We start from the raw sequence: 23,081 nt of genomic DNA on the forward strand, positions 1-23,081 counted from the left end.
CTTTACTTCCCCTGAGATACCCAGAGCGCCTTAAAAAAAATCTTTGCAGAGCAAGATTCACTCTGCCACGAAGCGGCAGGCTCGGCACCACCTCGCTCTTTGCCCGCCTTCCACTGGAAGCCGACCCCAACTTCAGTCCCATTCTCGATCAGCTTCGCTTTAACTCGAGCGTCGCAGAGAGCTTGAGTGGAGGCGGCTGGTTCGAGGCGCTGAACTTGGAGGGCAGCAGCACATTCCGCTGAAGAACCGGAGCTAGAGATGGTTGGCAGGTTGGCAGGAGCGGAATGGCTGCCTTCCACGCGGCTGACGTTCCTTGATCTCCTGGGACCGACAACAGCTTCCAATGGTCTTCTTGGGCCCCGAAGGGCGGTAGTCGCGAGCGCAAACCCGACTCCTCACTCCAAATGGGGAGCAGACCTCTGTCGAGCCCCAGTCTCCAGCTCCGCTCCGGGTGGCTCTTCCCAAGGAGAAACACAACCGGTTGGGGGGGGGGGAAGTGGCTGAATAAAATACCCGTTCAAATGCTATTAAGCACAGCAGAAGAGCAAGTCTCGCGCCTCGTTCCGCCTTAATATGCAATTAAATTAAAGCCCATTCCTCGTCAATAGTACCGTCCAAAATCCTCAGCTGAGTTTCAGAGATGTCTGGAGTTAAGTAGCTTTCAACCACCGGTTCTAAATGGCTTAGGAGCTACCTTTAAATCCTGCGCTTCCGTTGATATAAATATGCTGTACGTGTGAATGCCAGTTTAGCGTGACATATTTCTTTTCCAACTGAGGAAAGCCTTCACCACCCTCGTGATAAAAAAGCTCACCGACATATTTGACTTTACAAAAGGAGTTAATTTCACCCTGCTCCTCCCCCCATATCTTATTTTACGACCAACTTTGTTGGAAAAAGAGCCAGCGGAATCCCTGTTCTTTGTGCAGGAAGGCTGGTTATCGCCTTGGCAATACTGCCTTGGCAGCATAGTTGGAGGTAAAGTTCCTTGAGACCTAAAATAAATGGTGTGTGTGTGTGCGCGCGCGCGCAACAACAACAGTTTCACCATAAAAACGGAGAAGGGAATGTTTGCAAGGAACTTGTAGTAAAGGAAGGAGCAGCCTTACAGCGAAGGAGAAAATTGCCCACAGTTTTCAAAGATGGCATGGGGCGGCAGAGGAGTTTAACCAAATTTGTGTTTATTAGCGATTATATGCGCCCGTCTATGACAGTAATAAGGATCTGATTAATGGATTATCTATTTGGAAAGGGGAAAAGAGATCGCACAGGTGCCAAATTTTAATGGCTGAACAGCGCCCCACAATTTTGAGCATCCTCTTGTGGAACCCTTTCTTTTGCTTCAGATAAGCAAAATAAAACAAAAACACACTGGATAAGAAATGTTTTATTTCAGAGCAACGTCTCCGGCAGAGCTGAATGGGCGCATTCACCACGCTTAACTTTCCCTGTGTGTGATCAAAGGTAAACGTTCCCACCGTTTTCTCCCCTTCCCCCTCCCTCCCTTTTCGCCCCATTAACTAATATGTTTGAGAAAGATTCGTGTTTGCACTGAGTTACAAGGGAACCAGAATACATGGGAGGGCTTAAAATACTAAGCAGAGCGCTCCCTGATATAACAATTAACTGTATGCAAGATTTATAGTTCTACAATGTTTGCCACCAGGAGAAACCAAACGGAAAAAGCGTAGAAGGGGAGAAACAGACATCCAGAGCCTGATCAAATAGAATGAATAAACACGCCCGATTCAGGCATGCACCGGCGCTTCTGCGGCTCTTGGATGGGAAGAAACGCAGCCCGGCTCCTTCCTCGAAAGGCGCCTTTCTAACAAGGCTGCCTCCCTCCAATTCATCTTCATCGTCCTCCCACCCACCCACTCACCCCCTCCAGCCTTTTCTTAAATGCAGGGTCTTCCCGGCTGGCATCACCAGGAGCCAAGAGCCAACCCGGGGGAGGCCTATAAAAGGTGTCTGGGTCGTGAAAAGAGCACTTGCTTCTCCCTTCCACCATTACCCCCTCTCTCCTCCTCCTCCTCCTCCTCCTCCTCCTCCTCCTCCTCCTCCTCCTCCTCCTCCTCCTCCTCCTCCTCCTCCTCCTCCTCTTCTTCTTCTTCTTCTTCTTCTTCTTCTTCTTCTTCTTCTTCTTCTTCTTCGTCTTCTTCTTCTTCTTCTTCTTCTTCTTCTTCTTCTTCTTCTACTTCTTCTTCTTCTTCTTCTTCTTCTTCTTCTTCTTCTTCTTCTTCTTCTTCTTCTTCTTCTTCTTCTTCTTCTTCTTCTTCTTCTTCTTCTTCTTCTTCTAAAATCAAAAAGCTCAGCTCCAAAGCCAGCTGATCTCCTGGAGCAAGGAGGCCCGTCCAGACTCCCACCTTACGCGCCTCGGGCCTCGCCAGCTCCCCGCAGCTCGGGGCCCAGAGATCGAGGCCAGGCAGGGCTCGAGGTCGCCCGGAGGAGCCGCTGGCAAAGGCTCAGCTCGGCATCCCACCGGCCCGAGAAGGTGCCGGGCGAAAAGGAGCGAAAGCCCCGCCCTCTTCGTCGGGATAGGCTGGCCCGCGGGTTGCATCACCACCCTCACCGCGCCGGGGGAGGCCCGAGGTCTGGGACTGGGGAGGGGGGGAGTGGAGGCGGGCAGAGGGGACAGCTTGTTTGTTTCAACAGTTAGAAGTTTCGTTTGGAACCGCCGCCGCCGCGGTCACCCCAGGCCCCTAATCCCCCCCCCCGCGCCTTTTGTGCTTCATTTTCCCCGGTCCTTTGGCGCGCGCGGGGGGGGGGCGTTATTGGCCTCCTGGAGACCTCCTTCCCTCCGCCGCCGTCTTCTCCTGGGGTTTCTGCGAGGAAGGCTCCGCCACTGCCGCAGCGTCCGGCGAAGGAAAGGGCGCAGAAAGCGACCCAGGCGGAGGCCGCGACCCGCAGGTCCCCCTCGGAGATAAGACTGGCCCGATTTGGACCACGGTATCAATTCTCTCCCCTATTTCCAGAGCCCTCGTCCCTCCCTAGCGAATGTGTGCGGGTGCTATGGGGGGGGGGTTTAGTCCAGTTGCAAGTCAGGACACCCCCCCCCCTTTGGCCTCAGTAGCAGCCCCTGGCTGCCCTCCCTCTTCCCAAAGAAGCTCAGGTAGTCGCAGGCCTGGGGCGGTCTGCTCCCAAATCTCTCCTACGTCTCTCCCGTCCCCCCCCTCCCCGTCCTGGCTTCCCTCTCTTCCCCAGCGGCCAGGAGGGTCTATTCAGACCCTGAAGAGCCCAGGCTGGGGAAGGGGCTCCTCTTTGGTCGGTCGGAGCGGCGGCGGGACCAGAAAGGAGCCTTTGAGCGAGGCGCAGATTGAGACATATCAGGATCCGTATAAAAGGGTCATTTCAGGAGGGGGGGGGGCTGGACACAAAGTTTAGACTCGTGACTGGCATTCCGGAGAGGCTCGCATACTTTGAAAGCAACAAAGCCAACTCCAGAGAAAGGCTTAGGGAGGAGGGAAGGGGGAATTGGGGAGAAGCTAGTAAATGACAAGCATCTGTCAACTAATTTGCTCCCTTCCTGCAAGAAACTAACGTGTGTGTGGGTTCGGGTGTGGGTGTGGGTGTGTGCTCGCGCGTGCCTACTGTATTAGGATCTTTAACCTCTACCCTTCTGAGTGCACGCCTGTGTTTAATCCTAGTAAGTTTATAAATTGGGACCGAGAACAATCCAAGTAAGAAAGTTTGAATTCAAAGGTCTTTCTGGATTTCGGATTAAAGTCAAATCTTCTCTCCTCCTCCTCCCCCCCCATCCTCTTTGTAAAACCGTTTCAGAGCGAGGGGGCTGAGACTCAACGTTTTCCAACAGCAGCAGAAGAAAAAAAGGCCAAAGAGAAGGCAAGGGCGACCAAGAGCCGGAGTATTCGGTGGGTCAGAAAAGCAGCAGCAAGTTAACTTTTCCAGTGGCAGCAGGTCTGAAAAGCCCGCTCGGCAAAGGCCCGCCAAGGATTGAGAAAGGAGGGGTGGGGGTGGGGTGGGGGGCTGATTGGTCGGCCGGGCCTGGGCCTGGCGGAGGGCTGCGGAGGGATCGGGCAAGCGGGGCGTTCACGGTGCAGAACCCGCGAAGAATCCCGATTCTCTCCTAGACAGCCGGAGACAAAAGCCGAAGAGGCCTAGCGGCCGACTGGATATCTCTGTTAGTTGTCAGCTCAGGTCTGGGGCGGGCGAGGAATGCTAATCAGCCCCGGCAGAGCGGGGAGAAGCTGCGGATCGCACCGTCGCGTCATCTCTCCCTCTCGCAACCCACCCCACCCCCGCCCAGCCAGGCGGTCCCTCCTAGACTCTGATCCCAGTTAGATGTCTAATGCGCGCGCTCCTTTTTGCCTGCCCGCAGCCACCCGTCACAACTGCCGGTCCCGTTTCCTGCCTTTCATCTATAGTACAAGTTCTTTACTCACGCCTAGAGAAACCCCGGCAGAAAGACGCAAGGGCTCGCGCTTCGGCTTTCTTTCGTTCTCTCTTAGTCTTCGGACTAAGAGCTCCTAGGCCCCAGACTGACCTCTCCAAGGTTTAGACGGGAGCTCTCACTTTCGCCCTGCGCCTAAATTAAAAATACACCCCATCCCTTCTCCATGCGCGCCACCTGAGATACCCGCCGGCAGGAACGCCCGCTGGTACACGCCGTTGTCTGCCCTCCTCCGAGCCCCGGAGAGATCGATAGCTGACCTCGAGGTTTAGCCACTGCTTTATTTCTCTGTCCAATAAAGGTCACCCGAGGCAAAGGCCTCCCTTAAACCACGAGCGGCCGGGCTGCTTCGCCCCAAGAATCTCTCTCTCTCTTCCCTGCGCCTCTCCTTTTCGACCACAGGCGCGGGTTCCCGGGTGAAATTTCAGGGCAGAGACTCAGGGAGGCCTGCTGGTCTTGCAGGCAGAGCCTTCCCTGCTTTCAGCCCGGTCAGATTTGACCGCAGGGGCTGCCCGGCGCTATCCGTGGCTTCCAGCGAATGGGGAGAGAAGGAGATCCAGTTCGCCCTTTCCTCTCTGCCAGTGAACTTCGTTCTTTTCCTACCAACCCTATTGATAAATGCAATTTATAAACGTACACCGCACGGCTCTTTGCCGTCTGTACCAGGCGGTGGGCAGCCGAGGAAGACCAGATCGACGGATCTTCACCTAATCTTCAAACCCCCCCCACCTCCCCTTGCATTTTCCTTTCCCAGCCACGTGGAGGTACGTCTGATCTGCCAGTGGATCGCCGAGCTTAAGCCAGCTGCCTCTGAATTCAGCAGGGGTCAGGCCGGTGCTGGAGCGACCTTGGATAAGGCCGTATTTCTAGTGCAGAAGGACAATCTTCCTTCCCCCCCCCCTCCGCGCCCCAGGCAAAGCTACTCCGGCCTTCAAAGGTCGCGGATTATTTGACCTCACCTTTCGATTAGGGAAGTCCCTCCCGACGACATCACCTTTCCCCGAATTGCTCGGCTGGACCTGGCGGGAAAGGGTCGGCAAGTCCTTCCTTCCTTCCTTCCTTCCTTCCTTCCTTCCTTCCTTCCTTCCTTCCTTCCTTCCTTCCTTCCTTCCTTCCTTCCTTCCTCCCTCCCTCCCTCCCTCCCTCCTTCCTTCCTTCCTTCCTTCCTTCCTTCCTTCCTTCCTTCCTTCCTTCCTTCCTTCCCTCCTTCCCTCCTTCCCTCCCGGCCGTTCAGCTTCTCTAATTGCTCTTGCCTCGGCCGCTTTTGCAAGGGCGGCGGTCGGCGTCCCAATTTTGGCCGCGAAGGACTGGCGAGGAGCCCCAGGCCAATTCCAAGAGAGGATCGGGAAGCCCGCAGCCTCCGCGGGATTTACGCCTGAGTAAGCGGACTTGGCCCGAGGCTCTGGGGCGGGCAGTCCGGCGACTGCTGCTTTTCCCGGAGCCAGAGAAGAAGCCGGTCGGCCAGCGCAAAACCTGGAAGGTGGCCTGGCGGGGCGCCCCATCGGCTCTTGCGGAGCCCGCCGGTCCTCTTGTCTTCCCAGCCGGCCCTTCTCTGCCCGGGAAGCCCCGGATCTGCAGGGGAGAATAACCGAGGGTGTGTTTGTGTGTGTGTGTGCGCGCGAGAGACCGGACTGTTATTTGGGGAGACTGCTTCGTTCCAACATGTGACACCATTTCTTTTCTTCTTCTTTCTTCTTCTTCTTCTTTCTCTCTTCCTCCCCCCCCTTTTTTTCTTTTCTGCAAAGCCACATCCCACCTTTGAAAGTGGACCCGTTGACAAGTAAGGCTAATAAATGAGGGGCGCTTTCAGATAGACACCTCAGACGTGAAATTGCGCCCAGCTGGTTGTGTAAGCAAACAAATCGCCCCATGTCCGAGGCTCTCGACTTGTGGCGGTGATGAATGGACGCCAGAGGTAAATGGCTCTTTAACTTGTTTAGGAATAAAACTCTTTTGGCTTCCCAAGTCAAAGCGCCCGGGAACGGCGTGGATCCGGCGCGAGTTGTTTTTTTTTTTTTTTTTTGAAAAACAAAAGAGTTTTATTAGCCTCTACTTGTGTCCCCCCCTTTCTTCTTTCTTCTGACCCCAGGGAGCTCTCGTCAAAACGTGGACTGGTTAGGAAGCCCCGGCAGGCCCGCGCAGGAAGACCTGGGCGAAGTCCTTAGGGCTGACCAGTCGTCTTTTCCCTTGGAAACCCATTAGAAAAGATGAGCCTATTTTCTTTTTCTGGTTGGAAATATATTTCACTCCTCTCTTTGTGGAGACTTAAGACTACCTTAAGACGACCAAACACCCTATTCTGACCAGACATAAAACAAACTGCAACCCAAATTCTGTTCCTGTAGGAAAGTGTGTGGAGTTTCCCCTCTCCGTCCAAGCTTGTTAACCTAACAAACTCCTTTGAAGGGATACTTTTAAACTCCTACTTTTAAAACTCCCAAAGTAGTTTAGCTCTGAGTTATTCCAGTTAACTGCAGAGAAATGTAAAACTCTCATCCTCTGCAAACATTTTATCTGCAAAGAAAAATCATTTGACTTTAAGGTAACATATTGTACACACTCACACACACACACACACACACACATACTGACTAGAGTTACTTCATGATAGTGTGACTTAAAAGGAAGCAGGCTAACTAAAGTTCTTTTAGCCACGTGAAGAAGAGTCTTTAGCTTGAACTTCTTATAGATGTTTTATTTGCTATAATACTACCTTTTCACAGATGAGGCTGTCCAAAATACACTTGTTCATTGCCTTTTTAATCTCACCTTAAGCATGAGCCAATAGTCCCCTTTCTCTCTTCCTTTTATTCTCCAGTCTCTCCCCCCCCCACTTCCCCAGCTTCTAGTTCTTACAAAAATAAATCTGCTTTCCTTGGTTTATATACTAAGACCAAAGATAATTTGCATATAGCAATTATAGGAGCCCAGCCATGTTGTCTCTCTTTAAAAAAAAAACAAAAAACCAACAACTAAACTGGCCATAGCTGAATTCCACTCCTCATCCAAAGGCCTACAAACAAATTAAATCCAATTGATGGTTGGAATACAACACCTCTTCACTAATCTTGGAAGCATCCATTCCCCTAATTTTCTCCCAAAATCAGTTTACCACTTCCTGGTTTCTTCTGGTATCTTGGGTCAATACTCCTATTACCACAACTAACAAAGACCCCTGGTTCTGTTGGACATGAGATGCTGGAATGTGTAGTCAATAGATCTGTAGGGCACCAGGTTGAAAGAAAGATGTTCATTTACTTTAAGCACTTCCAGTGTTCAGCTGCCAGCAAAATGCTGAGGTTTCCCCCCCCCCTTAGGAAGATGTAACCCTTTTTCTCCCGAAGGCACGAAGACGCCTCTAAACCTTATTATCCTTGAAGACAACAACGAATGTACAAAAAAGAGCCTGTAGTGAGTGAATGAAAAAAGTGCTACTTTAGAGACAGCTTTCAGTTTCAGAGTTTTGGAAAAAATAGGGCCCTATGCTTAAAGCCATAGTTTCATTATGCAAAGTCACACAGACAGACAGACAGACACAAAGACCCCACCCCTTATCAAAGGACCTGAAATTTCCATGACTCCTTTCAGAACATCCCAAAATTCAGCTGTCTAGAAAAGGCTAGATTGAAACAAAGAACAGGAAGAGGCCAAGCTTTATGAAAACATTTGCCCAAATCAACTAAAATTGGCTGTTTGGGAAGAGGATCTGTAACTGCAGCAAAGATGAACCCAAGGCCATAGAACTGAAGCCTAAGTAGTATCCTGGCTTCCAGAGCAAATCAAGGTTTATTTGGCAACCATAACCACTTCCACAGCGGGCAGGATTTTGGGGATTTATTTATTTTGTTCAGTGTCACTGCTAGTTTCCAACCCATACTTCCCACAACATTTAGATAACCTTGAAAGATAGCTTTGGTTTATAAAACCATCCCCCCCCCTTTTTTGGCATGGCTAAAGATATCATGCTGTATGACTAGAAGCAAAAGGCTTTTTTCTAAGGCAGCTGGCTAGCTGAGATTCTGTGCACCTACTGGCCCAAAGTTTTCCAACAAGCATCATTTGGTTTCTCCCTCCCTTATTAAAACAATCTGGGAAGGCCACATTCCAAGTATTACACAAGAGATCTGGAAATAAAAAGAAACCCTGGTTGTGATATACAGTAGCCCCAGTCTTGTAAAATACCTTATCTAGACTTTTTGCTTCCTTCCAGTTTTAGAACATTTATTCATATTATGGATTTTCACATCAAAAATGAGTTAGGGTGGGCAAAAAGAAAAAAAATGATCGGAGAAATCATAGCCTGGTTTTATGAATTGGAATCCATCTTATAATTCTGACAAAGCTTTGGGATTTCTCAAGGACCTCAATGCTACCGAGGGCTAGATAGTGAAGGTCAATCAAAGACTAATAGAGAATACATTAAAGTGCCTGATTCTAAAGGCAGGTTTCTCTGGTTCCACTCTGCAAAATTAGAGGGACATGACCAGTTCAGTTTTAGGCAGCATTGAAACAAATGAAAGCCAAGGTACCCGTGTTTTCTGGACAAGGACTAGTCTTACAGACTAGGGGCTGACAGAGGTGATTATGCAGCTGTAAATGCTCTCCTTTTAGAAATTTGGACTCATTGGCTAGGTGTTCTAAGATCTCTTGCATTGGAATACTGAGGAAGGAAGGAAGGAAGGAAGGAAGGAAGGAAGGAAGGAAGGAAGGAAGGAAGGAAGGAAGGAAGGAAGGAAGTCAACTGAGTTAGTCTGGAAAAGCTTGTTAATGAAAACAAAAAGGTGCAGGAATGCAGGCAGCAAATTAATAGGGGGGAAACTTGCCATCAATTTCTATAGCTGAAAATCATGCCTTATCACGAATCCTTCCTAGTTTGGAGGACTAGGAAGAGAAGCGGGGAGAGAGAGAGGATGTGGGCGGGGAGACTCTCACGAATGTTATTTTTTTAAAGATCTGGGCTTTATTAATACGTTAAGAAAGAGCTCCCTTGGCAGTGTAGATTCTTTCAGCTCCATCTCAGATCCTATAAAACATTAATGCGCTGAAAGCTGTTACCGGGATTGGCAAAGACCAGCTCCAAGCCCTGGGAAAGTTGTTGTCTTCAAAAGGGGTTCTGCACTGAGAACTGCTGATGCACTTGAAAGGGTGGGGAGGGAGGGTGAGAAAGAAGCTGGGAGGGAGACGGAGCTTTCCCTCCTCTGTGTTCAAATGAAGGAGAAGCCTCAAGGAGACTCCTCAATGTCCCCCCCCCTCTCCCCGGAAGGGCACAAGCACCAGACATTTGTATCTACATTTCTCTTTCACTCTTATGCCACCCTCTGAGGACCAGATCACTGGGAAACCCTTCTCTAAAGAACCCAGAAACCTGAAGCCACATTAACTGTTATGGGGTGTGTGTATATATGTGAGGGAGTTTAGGACCCATACAAAAAATTATTTAACCTCTACAAAGATACTGGTCTCTTATACACTCCACAGGCAGTCTCCACCCCCACCCCGCCACACAGAGCATTCCATTGGTATTCTGGATTATGCACACAGAAGGATTGAAAGCCACCAGCAAGCTACCGCATTAAAGGAAGGGATTCTCCAACTCTTGTTTGTCAGCTTTAGTCACAAACCCTGAAACATCAAACCAATTGGCTGGCGTGGGAATGCCTAGAGACAGAGGCACCTTACTAGAAACCAGGTTCAACCTGTTATCTTCATTCCCGCCCCTTGAAACTCTGGTGGAAGCTGCAAACCAAGGGGCTGGTGTGGGGAGGGAAAGGGTGCCCCCAACTCCACAGACAACCAAGTGGGGAGGGGAACTCCAAGGAGCACAGATGGGGGGAGGGCAGTGGGACTCTTCACGCCCTTCAGGGTGTTCTTGCCTTTTGTTCTTTTTGCTAAATTCTTTTATTTTTGTTTAAATTCTCACTTCAATTTTTAATTCTTGAAGAACAGCTTCGACAACATATATCGCACTCATTATAAGAAGCAAAGGGTTATATCAAAAATTATTAGTATAGAATCACAGGAAGCCTGGTTTGGAACCAGAAAAAAATACAAAACAGATATAATAGATACATACACACAGAACAATTCCTTGCTTTTTTTTTTAATAATTATTTGGAAAACGTTATTTCCCCCTCCCTAATTTTTTTTGTTTCTTGTGTTGGGTTTTTTTTCTCCTTTATGCGCATAACGATGTTTTAAATTTTACAAAAAAAGTGAAAATAAAGACTAATATTTTACAAAATGAAGAACAATGTTCGTGGTCAGTGTTTACCTGTGGATCCCCCCGCCCGTTCCCCCTCCCCCTCAAGTCAGTTCGGCTTCAGTTTCGTTTCTTAAAACTCCGTTTGCTGTACAGTTGATCACCACTCCGGTCCGTGATCAAGCCAGGAAAATCCATCTAATCCTCTTCCTCCTCTTTCTTTCTCGGAGGGGGCGGGGCGGGGCGGGCGGGCAGTATAATGGGACAATCCCTTCGGCCTTTGCTATTTTTGTTTCTTCCTTTTAAAGTCTCCCACCTTGGCGTCCGCCGTTGGTTCCAGACAGGCGAGCTTGCCCCTTTTGGCCACCGCCGCCGGGCCCGGAGTTGCCAGCCTCCTCCGCCAGTCTTTCCTTCAAGACGAGGTTTCCGGGCGCCCGGCCTTGGGGAAGTGGGGCGTTTGTGGGTCCCTTTCTTTGCTCTCTCTCTCTCTCTCCCTCTCTCTCCCTCCTCGGGACCCCCTCTGGCCGCTCAGCCGCAAGGCCTGTGGCGGGTGCGCTAAGCGGGGGAGGCCAGGGGCTGCTCTAGGAACACTGGATGGACATGTAAGGCCAGTTGAAGCTGCTGCCGGAGAGCAGCATGTCTCGGATGAGCGTCTCGATGGGGGTTTTACCTACCAAGCGGACGAAGAAGAGCTGCTCGATGACCGACGAGGAGACGGTGCGCAGGGAAGGCAGCCGGAGGAGCAGCTTGCCGAAGCGGCTGGGCTGGTTGGGGTACTGGCTGCGCACGTATTCCTCCAGGGCGCACTGCGATTTCTCCTGCAGGCTCTCGATGTGCGCCGCGTCCGACAGGCCACAGGCATCTGTCCGGCCACCGGGAGAAGCAGCGCGGGCGAGAGGGAGAGAGAGAGAGAGAGAGAGAGCAGGGCAAGAGGGTTAGCGAGGGGCGGGCCACCGCGGCCAGCCGCCAGGTCGGCCCCCACCCCCTCTCACCACCGGAGACCCCGGGACCCCAGGCAGCTCCCCCCCCGTGGCCTTTCGCGGCCTCCTTCTGCATCTGGCTGGCATCTCTCAAAAAAGGACCCTGGGGACGGGGTGGGGGGAAGCGGAGCTGCCCTTCTCGGCCCGACAGCGCCGCGGCTGCAGACGCCGGGAAGGGCCCAGGCCTCGCTTCCTTCCTTGAGTTGCATCCTATTGTTAGCCGGTGGACACGCGCGCTTGCCCTCCCCGCGGAGAGCCAGCGAGCGAGGCCGCCAGGCCCCGCCAGCTGTGCAGCTTGGGGTGGGGTGGGGTGAGGTGGGGTATCCTTCGTGGACGGTCGCCGAAGGACGCCTCCCCCCTTCCGGCGCCCCCCCCCCGCTCCAGGGAAAGGGTCCCGGGGGTGGGGGGACTCCATGGGGCCAGGGCTGCGCATGCAGGCGAGAGAGCCGAGTCAGGCTCGCTCGCACCAAAGGCCGCCGCCTCCATTTCCGGGAGGGGAAGGTGGTGGTGGTGGTGGTGGTGTGTGTGTATGTGTGTGTGTGTGTGTAGGGGGGGACTGAGAGAGAGAGACGGCGAGCTAGAGCAGCGCGCTCGCTTTGTCTCTGGATCTGGACGGTCGGAGTAATTGAAATTTGGTGGCATCTCTAGAAGCCGGATAATCATTGCCGGGAAAATGGCTCAGCTCCCCGCTTCCCCCCCCCACCCGCCCACCCGCGCTAAGAAGGCGTCTGCAGCTGCTCGCGCTCGCGCTCACAAAGCTGCGCCGCCTGCCTGGCCTGAGCTGGGAGGCTGCAGCTATACCCGGGGAAGAAGGCCTCCGGAGAGTCGGGAAAGTGCCCAGCTCCAGTTCTCTTTCGGAGGGGGAGGACGCGCATTTCCCGGAACCAGAAAGCGGCACAAGAGACCCCCCCTTCCTATGTATATACATATTCTGCGTCTACCTGCTTTCCTCCTTTCTCGTAGGGTTAAAAAAAAAAAACAGGGCCGGGGTATCAACCCATCCTTCCTAGTAGCTTTCCGGCCGCCTCCATCATCATCATTATTATTATTATTATTATGGATCATCGCACAGTCAGCCAGATGTTCAGACTGGATTTGGCATTTTGTCTACCTATCGAGTCCTTACCCAGGACCTATTATTATTATTATTATTATTATTAATTTAGCTTTTGGGGAGGTATGGGGAGAGAAAAAAAATAAAAGGCAAAGAAAAAGAAGCGGTGGGGGGGGAGAAGCCACCTGCGCATAAGCGGCGGGTGCTTCGGGCGGGGAAGCGGGGAGCCGCTGTCGTCTGCCTTGTTCAGATTCGCAACTTGTTTTCTTCTATCAATAATAAATATTTCAAAACATCGTGATCACAAGGCAGCCGTCAACCAGCGCGGCGGTTTAGCGGAGATCAAAGCAGCTTTTGAGATGGATGTGCGTGCTTCGTGTGTGTGTGTGTGTGTGTGGGAATGGTGTGTGAGAGTGTGTATATGTATGTATGAATGTATTAATCTGGGGGAGGGTCGCCTGAGCAGACCTTGAAAATGTAATACCTAGAAAAGGGCAATGAAACATTATTTGCACAAACCCTTTTGAGCTAGTTGTTTTAGCTGGGATCTCCCGTTTTGCGGCCCGGGCTCTCAAAAGATTGCCAGGCACCTTCGCGCCCACGCTTCTGGCCTCAAGCGAAAATAGAAATAAACCAAGCTATAATTCAAACGCTTCTGAGGAAAAGACCTCCATGACCCCAACTACAGACTAAGGACCGCTTAGATGTACAATTACACACACCCCGACTGTTGTGCTAATCCATGCTTTTGCCTTAAATGCAGTGATCATTTGCAACATCTAAAATCGGGGGAGGAGGCGCAAAGAGAGAAAAAAAGAGTGAGAATGTGTGTGTGTGAGAGAGAGAGAGAGGGGGGGGGGAAGGAGGGAGGGAGGGAGATTGCAATGCACAGACGTCATGCAACAGAGACCTGCCCTTATTTGTGGCCCATTATAGTGAAGAGTCACTATCTTCTTTAGCTGTGACTAAGAGATCTTCCTCCTCTGCACTCTTTTGCTTCTACTCCCCCCCCACTTTGCCACGTTGCCCTTTTCCACCAGGGTCTTTAGTTTCAGGCAACTTCTAAATAAGGCTGGATGAAAGGGTCTGGTTGCCTCAGCATATCTCTTTGGAGGCTCCCTGCTCTATTCTCTGGATTGGTGAAATATTTATTTCTGCTTCTGCTTTCTCCAGCTTGAGGCCACCACTGGGATTGTGAGAAAAGAACATCGGCAAAGCCCCCCTTCTCCTTAATATATCCAACAGATGCTTATTAAAACATATCTTCTTCTGTTATTTTTTTCCCCCCTTCAATCTTTACTCCTACCTAGTGCACGGGGGGGGGGGTGTGGACTTTGAATGTACTCGGCCCTCCCCAGCAAACATGTCTGGATCAAGGAGATGCTTTCCAACCAGACAATCTGAAAATTAATTAAACAATCTGTGCTATCTGATCGATTAGCTGATTGAGTTGAGATGAAATAGACCAAAGAAGGAAAGTGATGCATGCTCCCCTTCTTTAGCTTTGCAGAGAGGAAAGAAATGAGAGGAAGGGGACTAGGAAGGCAGAAGGTGGTGGACATAAAAACTGTGTTTCTCTCACTTTTTGAAGAGGTTATAATTTTCCCTGCAGTCACTATTTGTTGGTATTTTCCTTTCCAATCAATGGCAGAGAAACTATATAAATAAATAAAAATTACTATACGTGTACTACACAGGACTAGCACATGTCAACCAGCTTTTGTTATTAGGTGGAGAATATTTTACCTAATGTACTTAGGAGTCTTAAGCACTGAACAAAACAAAACAAATATACTCTTTGCAAATGAGAAAATGAGAAATCAACACTGTTATTGTGTGGGAGATAGATTTATACACCTGACCTGCTCTGATATTTCTGTGGGTAATATTACCCCTATGATTCTAAGTTGTGGAGAGGAATGTGCATTTCTATGTGTTAATTAAAAATTGGCATATTGGTGTGAAAAGTAAACATGTTGGAATTACTTTTAAGTTGCTGCTTAACTTGAGGATAGTCTCCAAAACGTCTTGTGGGCAAACAAAAATACTCTGAAGTCCAAATGATGCTGATCAAATAAATAAATAAAATATAAGAAACATACTAATCTCCAAGCAGGCTTAAACACTGATCTCTCATCTAAAAAAACCCAATGATTTTGAAGCAAGACTTATTTTACATTGAGGATCAGATTGCTGAGTTAAGCCTTTGGGACCAGGTGGCTAAAAATGTTTTCTCCATCCATCAAAGTTTGCTTAAAAAGTTGGATGGCTTGATGAAAGATTTGCCATCAATTACCTTATGGCCAGCAATCAAAACAAGATTAGCCCAAGTGGAAATGAGTGTATATGAAAACTGAAAGGGGGAGGTAGTTGAAGTGGGGGAATGTGGGGGTGGGTGGGAAAGAACCATCAAAGGGGTTATGCTGGAAAATACTAGTCCAGTGTTACCAATTGTTATTAAATGAATACTTATGAACAGTTAACATTGCTGTGAACTCCCCCAAAATATAGCAATAATATCTGCTTTATTAAACCAGCCTGGTAAGGTTGAACCTTGAGGATTTGAGAAAATGGAGGGGGGGTGTCAGAGCTTTTATTCTGGGGGGCCATTTCAGTGAAGTCCTTTTAAGCAACCACCTTTCTTTACATTCTGGCTGAAAAAGTGCTGTTTTAAAACTCATCTGAATATTTCTGCCCTTTGTCCAGTTCCCCTTGTCTCCAAAGGAATAAATGGCTAAGAAAAAAAGTATGTCAGGCTGCAGTTGAAATCACCCTGAAAAATGCCAGCAGGGACCCTTTTTGTCAGTTGTGAAAAACATGTTTCCGCCAGAAAAACAGGCCAAAGATAAATGCAGCCCAAACGGCTCTAAGGCTGCTTCGTAAATCTCCCCATTTGTTTTAAGATCTGCACTTGATCCTCTGCAAAGAAAGAGTCCTCACTCCCAGCCCTGCATTTCCAGCCAGAGGAACAAGGGGGGGCAGTCATAGTCCACCTCTCTGACCATTGCGCATACCAATGAGTCCCCACCTAAATAAATTATCCAGTGTTCAAATCGATATTAATACTATGTTTGCTACATTAAGGTTTTGCACAAACTTAAGAGTCATTTGACTACAATGTAAATACTATTTATCAGGCATGTGCGGCTAGAAATATTAATAGATTCTTTCTCTAAATCAGAAATTCAGCAAGCTGGGCCAATCAAATCTTTGTGTATTGCTTGGCTTCAGGTTTAAGGGGAAATTTAATAGCACTAAAGCACACACAAAGATTTAAAAAAAACAACAGCATAACCATATCCATGATTTTTCAATCCCAGACATTTGAGCAGACCTGCATGTGATTGTCCAGTGTAGAGTGCAAATTTAAGTCACAGACAGCCATACCTTTCCAGTAAGACTCAAAGGCCATCTTGTAGATTTATTCATAAATCTTTGATTTTGTTTATACGTGGCTCAACCAGGTTTGCAACAATAAAAAGATGCCTGAATTTTTATAGACTTCAACCAGAGCACTTCAAAGGTGAGGTTAATATCCTCTTTTGCAAAGTTAATTTGAGCCATCTATCATAAACAAAATTATGGACCAGCATGTTATATCCGTCCCTGTTTCTAATTTAATTGTGTGGGGGTGGGGGTGTTGCAACCAATCTGTTAGTATTTGTAGAGTTGCCTTGTGTGTTTTTATGTATTTTTATCTCCAAACCAGAGCTTGGAGAAGAAAAACTACAGAACCACAGAAATGTTTGGAGATTGGGAGAAAGAGAATAATAAATGGGGCTGGAACTTTGAGAAAAGGGCAAGAAAATATCTTTGAAAATCTTGGGGAGCCCCCCCCCTCTCTTTTAAGCAGGAAAGGGGGTGAGGTTTTTTTGGCCTTCAGGTCAATTTTTACCTGCTCCTCTGATCTCAGCAATTGGAATTATGAATACTTTCCAGTAAAGGGGGAGGGAGAACCACACAGCAATAAAGTAGCAATGTGGAGGATTTATTTGTATCTCTGCCTTCCTGTTCAACAAGCTCTGGTGAAAAACCTTAGCCAAGATTTTAAGCCTCCTCCTTCTCCTCCTCCCTTCTTTCTCTTGCTCTCCACATTTTAATTTACTCCCTGCTTGGAAGCCAAACTCTGGCCAAGGCAGCCCTTAAGCCTCCGCTTGGCCAATTTCACCACAGGCCTACAAGTCGGAAGCTGTCCCGGCCCAGGTCCACCAACTAGGGAGGCCTGCACGCCAGGCCCTGAGCGAGCTTTGCCTCTCGCTGAGTCAGGAGGCAGGGAGCTACCTCTTCCTTTGGCCCAAGTCTCCGGGGAAAGGCTGCTTCACCTCCAGCCTCCTCCTCCTCCTCCTCCAGCCTCCTAGCCTAGCCCAGCCCAGCCTGGCCCAGCTCGGCCCGGTCCGGCCCACTGACCTGAGGTGAAGAGGACGATGGCTTTGAGGCAGCTGTATTCGGCGGAATCGACGTGCAGGGCCTTGAGCTTCTCCACCTGCTCCTGGAAGATGCGGATGTGGTCCATGAAGGCCACCACGCGGTCGGCGGACATGGGCGAGGCGTGGAGGCCGGCGGCGGCCAGGAGCGGGGCCACGTGCAGCGGCATGGAGCACTGGGCGGCGTTGAGCACGAAGAGCTCGCTCCAGGTGAGGCGCAGCAGGGCCACCTGGTCGGTGATCTGTAGGTCCGGGAAGAAGGGGATGTTGCGGGCCCACTCGACGGCGCTGAAGAGCAGCCGCGCCGCCAGCTCGCAGATGTTCTCGATGCCCATGATGTTGTTGGGCTGCATGCACTGGCTGCCGTAGCGCGACGTCGGGTAAGGCTCGGCTCGCAGCAGCAGCGAGATGTAGCCCGACAGGTAGCAGTGGCCGTTCAGCGGGTCGCCGTTGGTCAGCGCGTACTGGCCCGGGTTCGGCTGGCTCGGAGGCATCCTTCCTCGCTGAACCGCTGACGAAAAGAGGGAGAGAGAGAGAAAAGGAGAGGAAATGTGCATCCGGCAGCCTGGGCAAAAACCCCAGCCCTCCCCAGAAAGCCGTCGCCCCGCGCCAGGCAAAGCAGCGCAGCAGCAGCAGCAGCAGCAGCCGCAGCAGCAGCCCAAGCAAAGCGCGCGCCCGCGCACGCACAGATACACACACACACACACATACACACTCACAAGCGCGCTCCCTCTGACACACGCAAACACACACACACACACACACATAAATCCGAAGGTATGTGTATTGGTAACACGGCAGACACAGACACAATGTAAGCCTCCCTCCCCCTCCCGCAACCTCGCATTGTTGTGCAAATGGGGACGCCCAGATGCTCCCTGCGCGGGAGGTTGTCTTTCTCCCCGCAATAAAGGTGGTGGTGGTGGTGGTGAGAATGAGGATGATAATAATAAGAAGAATGTGGTACAGATAAAAGCACAAGCTTTTCAAAGCTGCTTCTGCCAACGCTTAAAAAAAAAATAAAAATCAGGTCCCACCTGCAAAATGTTCCCGCTTTGTCTTTCCAGAGAACCAGTGAGACATTCTGACTCCTCTCGAGCCCAGTCAGTGCTCAAAGTTCTTGCAATTGCAAAATACCATCCAGCCAAGCCTCCCCTTTATTTGCCAGTCTGGAAGCACAATAAGGCTACCAAACTGGGAAGGGGGGGCAGTGTGGGGGTCAGGGAGAGCTCTTCTTAGCCTTGCAAGCTACTCTTGCCTAAACAATCAGGTCCCAGTCCAACTAAACACACACACACACACACACACACACACACACACACACACACACACAGGGCAAGCTCCTACCCAATTTAAATGGAGCACCCTGTATTTAAAAGGATGGGGTGTGCATGTGCTGTTATTGGTAAAAGAGATGAATTAAAATAAAATGTGAACTTACAGAAGCCAAACATGAGCGGCAAGGAAGGAAGGATAGCACCAAGTCTTTAACTGTGTGGTTCCAGAAAGCACCAACTTGCTACTGCTTTGACCAGTGAAGACAAACATTTGCAACTGTGCAGCATGCACAATACATACATACAATACAGACGTACACACACCACATGCCTGCACGTACTACTCGAATGCCATGGATTCATTCACTGTCCCAAATGTAAGCGTGTTTGGATTTATTTAAAGCTGAACAAAGTTTGTGTATGTGTGCATAGGCATAAGTGTGTGGATTTACTCATCTGAGGCCAAAAAATTCTAACCTGAGACTTATAAATAAAGGTGACAAGGTGAAGGGAGGGCCTCTGGTGAATATTTTAACCTCTCCAAATAAATATTTTCTGTTTCATTCCATTACATATTTTAATAATTTTCCATCGGGCTATTTCTGTGTAGCTGTCAGAACCTTACCTCAATTTCTGTTACTATAGTTTAGATTTCCAAAGCTGCAGCTGTGCATTTCAAACACAGTTCAAAGATAGTGAGGGATTTATCTCCTTCATATATTTCTGTATTGAGTAATTTCTAGTTATGTTTCTTCAAGATGTCTTTCCTCACAAAAGCTGGCTGAAGCTACAAATGAAGTCATCAGTAGACAGTTTTTTTTTTTTAAAAAATCCTTTTTTCTATGGCACAAGGGGGAGAGTATTTTCATTGCAAAAAATGATTTTTTTTTATCTATTTGACACTTAGGACATTTTTAATCAGAGCATGGGAAAGAGCATATATTGCAGTACATGTGGGTAAAGGAAAAAAAGTAAGATGGAAACATATTATAAATAAAGGGCTTCTCTCTTTGGAGTGGGAAAGGAATCTTGCTATTACAACATTGGAAGTATTTGTGTTTGTTTTCAAACATTGACCAGCACAATGCAGAAATAAGCTATGCCTTATGGTAACAACAACAACAACAACAACCATTGACTTGGGGGTGGTTTGCAACGGTAAGTAGTATTGTATTTAAGAGACAATGAGATCTCATAGGGAAATGAAACGAAGGGCACACTGAGGAATGGGGGTGGGGAAATGGCAAAAGTAAAAAAAAAAAAAAAGCAGAGCACATTCACAAACTTTCCTTCCATGAGAGAAAAAAGGAATCTGGGCAAAGGCCAGATGTTGGGAAACGAGGAGTAGCTAGCAGGTGAGCAAGGCAGCAGAGAGAAGCAACACAAGCAGCACAATTCACACAGAGAGACAGACGCACGCATAGCCTTGCCGTACATTTCTTCGGGGAGGTGGGGAAGTTTGACTCATCTTGAAGTTAGGATCCCCAGCCACCACCCTTCCCATTTTAATAGGGAATTAGAAAGAGTGAAAAAAAAGAGGCAGGTGAAGCCAGCACGGGAAGAAAGGGCTACTTATTTGTCCCTTTCCTCCTTCCTCAGTTCCAAATCTCTTTTTAAAAAAAGGCAGGAGTGGGGAAGAGAGAGAGAGAGAGAGAGAGAGAGCGATTGGACTAGTTGACTCAGACACTCGATAGTCTTGGTTGCTGACATTAATAATAATAACCGTAATAATAATCTGCGGGTGGAGTGGGAAACTGCGATGTGGGGGTGAAGAGGACGGGGGGGGGCAGCATATCTCCCCCACCCTCTCCAGGACCCGCTGTCAACGCGCACCCCACCGGGGAGTAGAATAGGGAGGAAATCATATTCACCTTCCCTCCTCATGCCCACTTTGAGGCACTTCTTCAGGCGGCAGTATTGGCACTGGTTGCGGTGGTGCTGGTCGATGGGACAGTTCCGGTTGGCCCGGCAAGTGTACGTTAAGTTCCTGCGGACGCTCCGCTTGAAGAAACTTTTGCAGCCCTCGCAGGTGAACTGCCCGTAGTGCTTCCCGCTGGATTTGTCGCCGCAGACCACGCACTCGATGTGCTGCTGCTGCTGCTGGCTCTGGCCGGAGCCCTGCTGCTGCTGGCCCTTGTCGCCCGGCGTGGACGGGGCGCCTGGCTGGCTCGGCGTTTGCGGCGTGTGGGGGGCCGCCGAGGCCCCTTGCTGCGGATCCCGGCCCGGCTGAGCTGCTCCGGTGGGGCCGCCCCCGGCCACGTCCTCTTGCGCATCTCGCCAGCTGCTAACTACCATTGCCATATCTCGGGCCCGCGGAGGAAAAAAAAAAAGGGGGGGGGGTCCGCCGGGGAAAAGGCCGGGAGAGGAGGGGGTCCGGGCTGGGGGGGGGGAGGGATGGGGTGGGGGAGAAGGCGGCTTCCCGGGCTGGGGGGGGGGAGCAGAAGCGAGGGATCAGGACTCCTCCCGCTTGGCTGCTGCCGCCGCCGCTGCTCCTACGGCCGCCGCTGCCTGCTCTCTCGGCTGGCTGCTTTCCGCTTCTCTCCCCTGCCCTGCCCCCCGCCTGCCTTCCTTCCTGCCTTCCTCCCCTCCGCCTCGCCTTCCCCGCTCCCGCGTTTTCCCTCTCCCCGCCTCGAATTCGGGGTGATTCCCCGGGAGCGGGCGATGGGATTCCCGCGAGCTTTCGAGCCTTCTCGGCGGTCTCCCCCGCGGCTCAGGAAGCGTTTCTGCGCCGTCCGGCCGGAGCCTTCGCCGCCTTCCCTCCCCCAAGCAGGGCGTCCTTTTTCAAGTTGCAAAACCAAGCGGGGCGAAGCGGGCTGTCGGGAAAGGCATTCAGGAGGGTCACCCTGGGGAGGAGAGGAAGAGGGAGCGGGAGCGGGAGCGGGAGGAGGAGGAGGGAAAGGAGGAGGGAAAGGAGGAAGAGGAGGTGATCGAGTCGCCTGACCCAGTCCGGGCCGGCCAGCCCCGTAACGTCCGAGCGGGTTAGCGGCTCGCACCGCGGGCGGAGAGGCAGGAAGCCGAGAGGAAGAAGACCGCCAGGAGGCTGCCTCTGCAGCCGCCGCCGCCGCCGCCGCCGCCTCTGTCTCTGTCGCCGCCGCCGCTGCTAGGAAGGCTGCCGGTGCTGCGGCCGCCTCCGCCGCCGCCACCGCCTCCTCCGCCACCGTTCGCTGCCGGGGCCCGACCGGGGGTGTCGCCGCTGGATCGCGCTCGTCCCCGCCGCGAGTCTGGGACTGGAGGGAGGCCGGCGAGGAAGCGGCCGAGGCGCAGCTGCCGCTCAGGGCGCGCGGGTGTCCGGGGGCCAGGTCCAAGGCAGCGCCGCGGAGTCAGCCATTCAGGAGAGGCGGGTTGGGAAGCTCCGGGGACGCCGGCCAGAAGCGAGGCGCGGAGGCGAGCGCCGAGTTGAGGAGACACTTTGGGGCTCCGTCTCTCCCTCTCGTTCTCTCTCTCTCTCTCTTGCGCCGCAGCCGCCGCCGCTCTTTCTTCGACCGGGTCTCTCCTTCTCTGTCTTCCCGGCTTTAATTTCGGAGCAAATCTACCGAGGCGAAGGCGGCCGCTTCGCTTTCTCCCGGCAGACGGAGGATCCCCAGCCAAGTGCCAACGCCAAAAGCGAACATGGAGAGCAGCGAATATTACACGCGCGCGGAGGGGAGGGAAAAAGCCAAAGGAGAGCGAGCGAGCGAGCAATCCAAAGTAGGTCGAATAAATAAACCCTCTTCTCCTGGCGCTTTCCTCGCTCGCGCTTCTCGCCGCCTTTCTTCTGCCGTGCTGGTGCAAAAATAATCACTGGAGGTCGCCGAAGAAAACCGCTCCTCTTTCTCCCTCTCTTTTTTCCTTCGCTCCTTTCCTCTACTCCTTCCTTCCTGCCTTCCTTCCTTCTTTCCTTCCTTCTCTTCTTTTCTTTTTCTTCAGAAAAATAATCGGAGGAAAAAAGCACACAGGCACAAAAACCTTCAGCAGCCAAGACTAAAGCCCTCCCCCAAATAGTAAAAAAAAAAAAAAAAAAAGTTAAAAACCGAACGGTATGAAGATGTTAAAAGGCGTCCCCTTTGCTCTTTTCTTTTCTTTTCTTTTCTTTTCTTTGTAGTCTTGTCTTTCCCTTTTCTCTCTCCTTTCCTTTTAAGTTTCCTCTCTCTCTACTCTCGTGGAGAAGGAAGCGAAAGGCTCAAAGAAAAGAAGGGTGGAAAAAGAGAGAAGGAAGAAGCAGCTAAGGGGGGGGGACATCAACTAATAGAATATGCAAGAAACGAGAGAGAGAGAGAGAGAGAGAGAGAGAGAGAGAGAGGTGGGGAGAGAGAGAGAGAGAGAGAGGCAGTGAGTGAGAGAGAGAGAGAGCCAAAAAATGAATGCGTTTCAACGGGAAGACTAGCAGAGCAATGTTTCCGAAAGGGAGATCTGCGCGAATGTCTGTATATAGTGAACTTTGACACTACTATTGAAACTGACACGTTTCTATGGAGATCGCTGCCTTATATGGAGCTCATGTCAAGGAGCCAAGAGAGGGGCTGCTGGCAACTGATAATCAAAGGCGACTGACTGGTCAGAGCCCTGAATTGGGGGGAGAGAAAATGGGAGGCTAAGGTTAGCCAAGCCTCTTTCACTCCATTGGCTGCGTCTCCTCTCTCTCTTGTCTCTTTCCCTCTCGCTTTCTCGCTCCCCCCCTAGCCTTTATTCTTTGCTACCTACTGCCTAAGATAGGGAGGGACGAGGGGGAGGGAGGAAGGAGGAGGGGGATTCTTCTG

At 50.7% G+C, this 23,081-nt stretch overlaps 1 protein-coding gene across 4 annotated transcripts; it reads right to left on the bottom strand.

Annotated features, from left to right (window-relative positions):
* Positions 1 to 10,477: 10,477 nt before the first annotated feature.
* Positions 10,478 to 20,677, bottom strand: NR2F1 (nuclear receptor subfamily 2 group F member 1). Of its 4 annotated transcripts, XM_039335707.1 has the most exons (4): positions 20,217 to 20,677; positions 17,052 to 17,579; positions 11,285 to 11,472; positions 10,478 to 11,049 (listed from the first exon to the last, which is right to left on the bottom strand). In XM_039335707.1, exons 1-4 carry the CDS (start codon positions 20,644 to 20,646, stop codon positions 11,023 to 11,025), a joined length of 1,173 nt encoding a protein of 390 aa, XP_039191641.1. In that variant the 5' UTR covers positions 20,647 to 20,677; the 3' UTR covers positions 10,478 to 11,022. The 4 variants fall into 4 exon arrangements, with proteins under 4 accessions (XP_039191641.1, XP_039191640.1, XP_039191639.1 ...); XM_039335706.1 differs by having other exon boundaries at positions 10,478 to 11,472; positions 17,052 to 17,576; XM_039335705.1 differs by having other exon boundaries at positions 10,478 to 11,472.
* Positions 20,678 to 23,081: the final 2,404 nt, after the last annotated feature.

Source organism: Crotalus tigris, unplaced genomic scaffold, assembly GCF_016545835.1.
Source record: "Crotalus tigris isolate CLP2741 ecotype Arizona unplaced genomic scaffold, ASM1654583v1 scf7180000017646.2482762, whole genome shotgun sequence".
Classification (NCBI taxonomy): domain Eukaryota; kingdom Metazoa; phylum Chordata; class Lepidosauria; order Squamata; family Viperidae; genus Crotalus; species Crotalus tigris.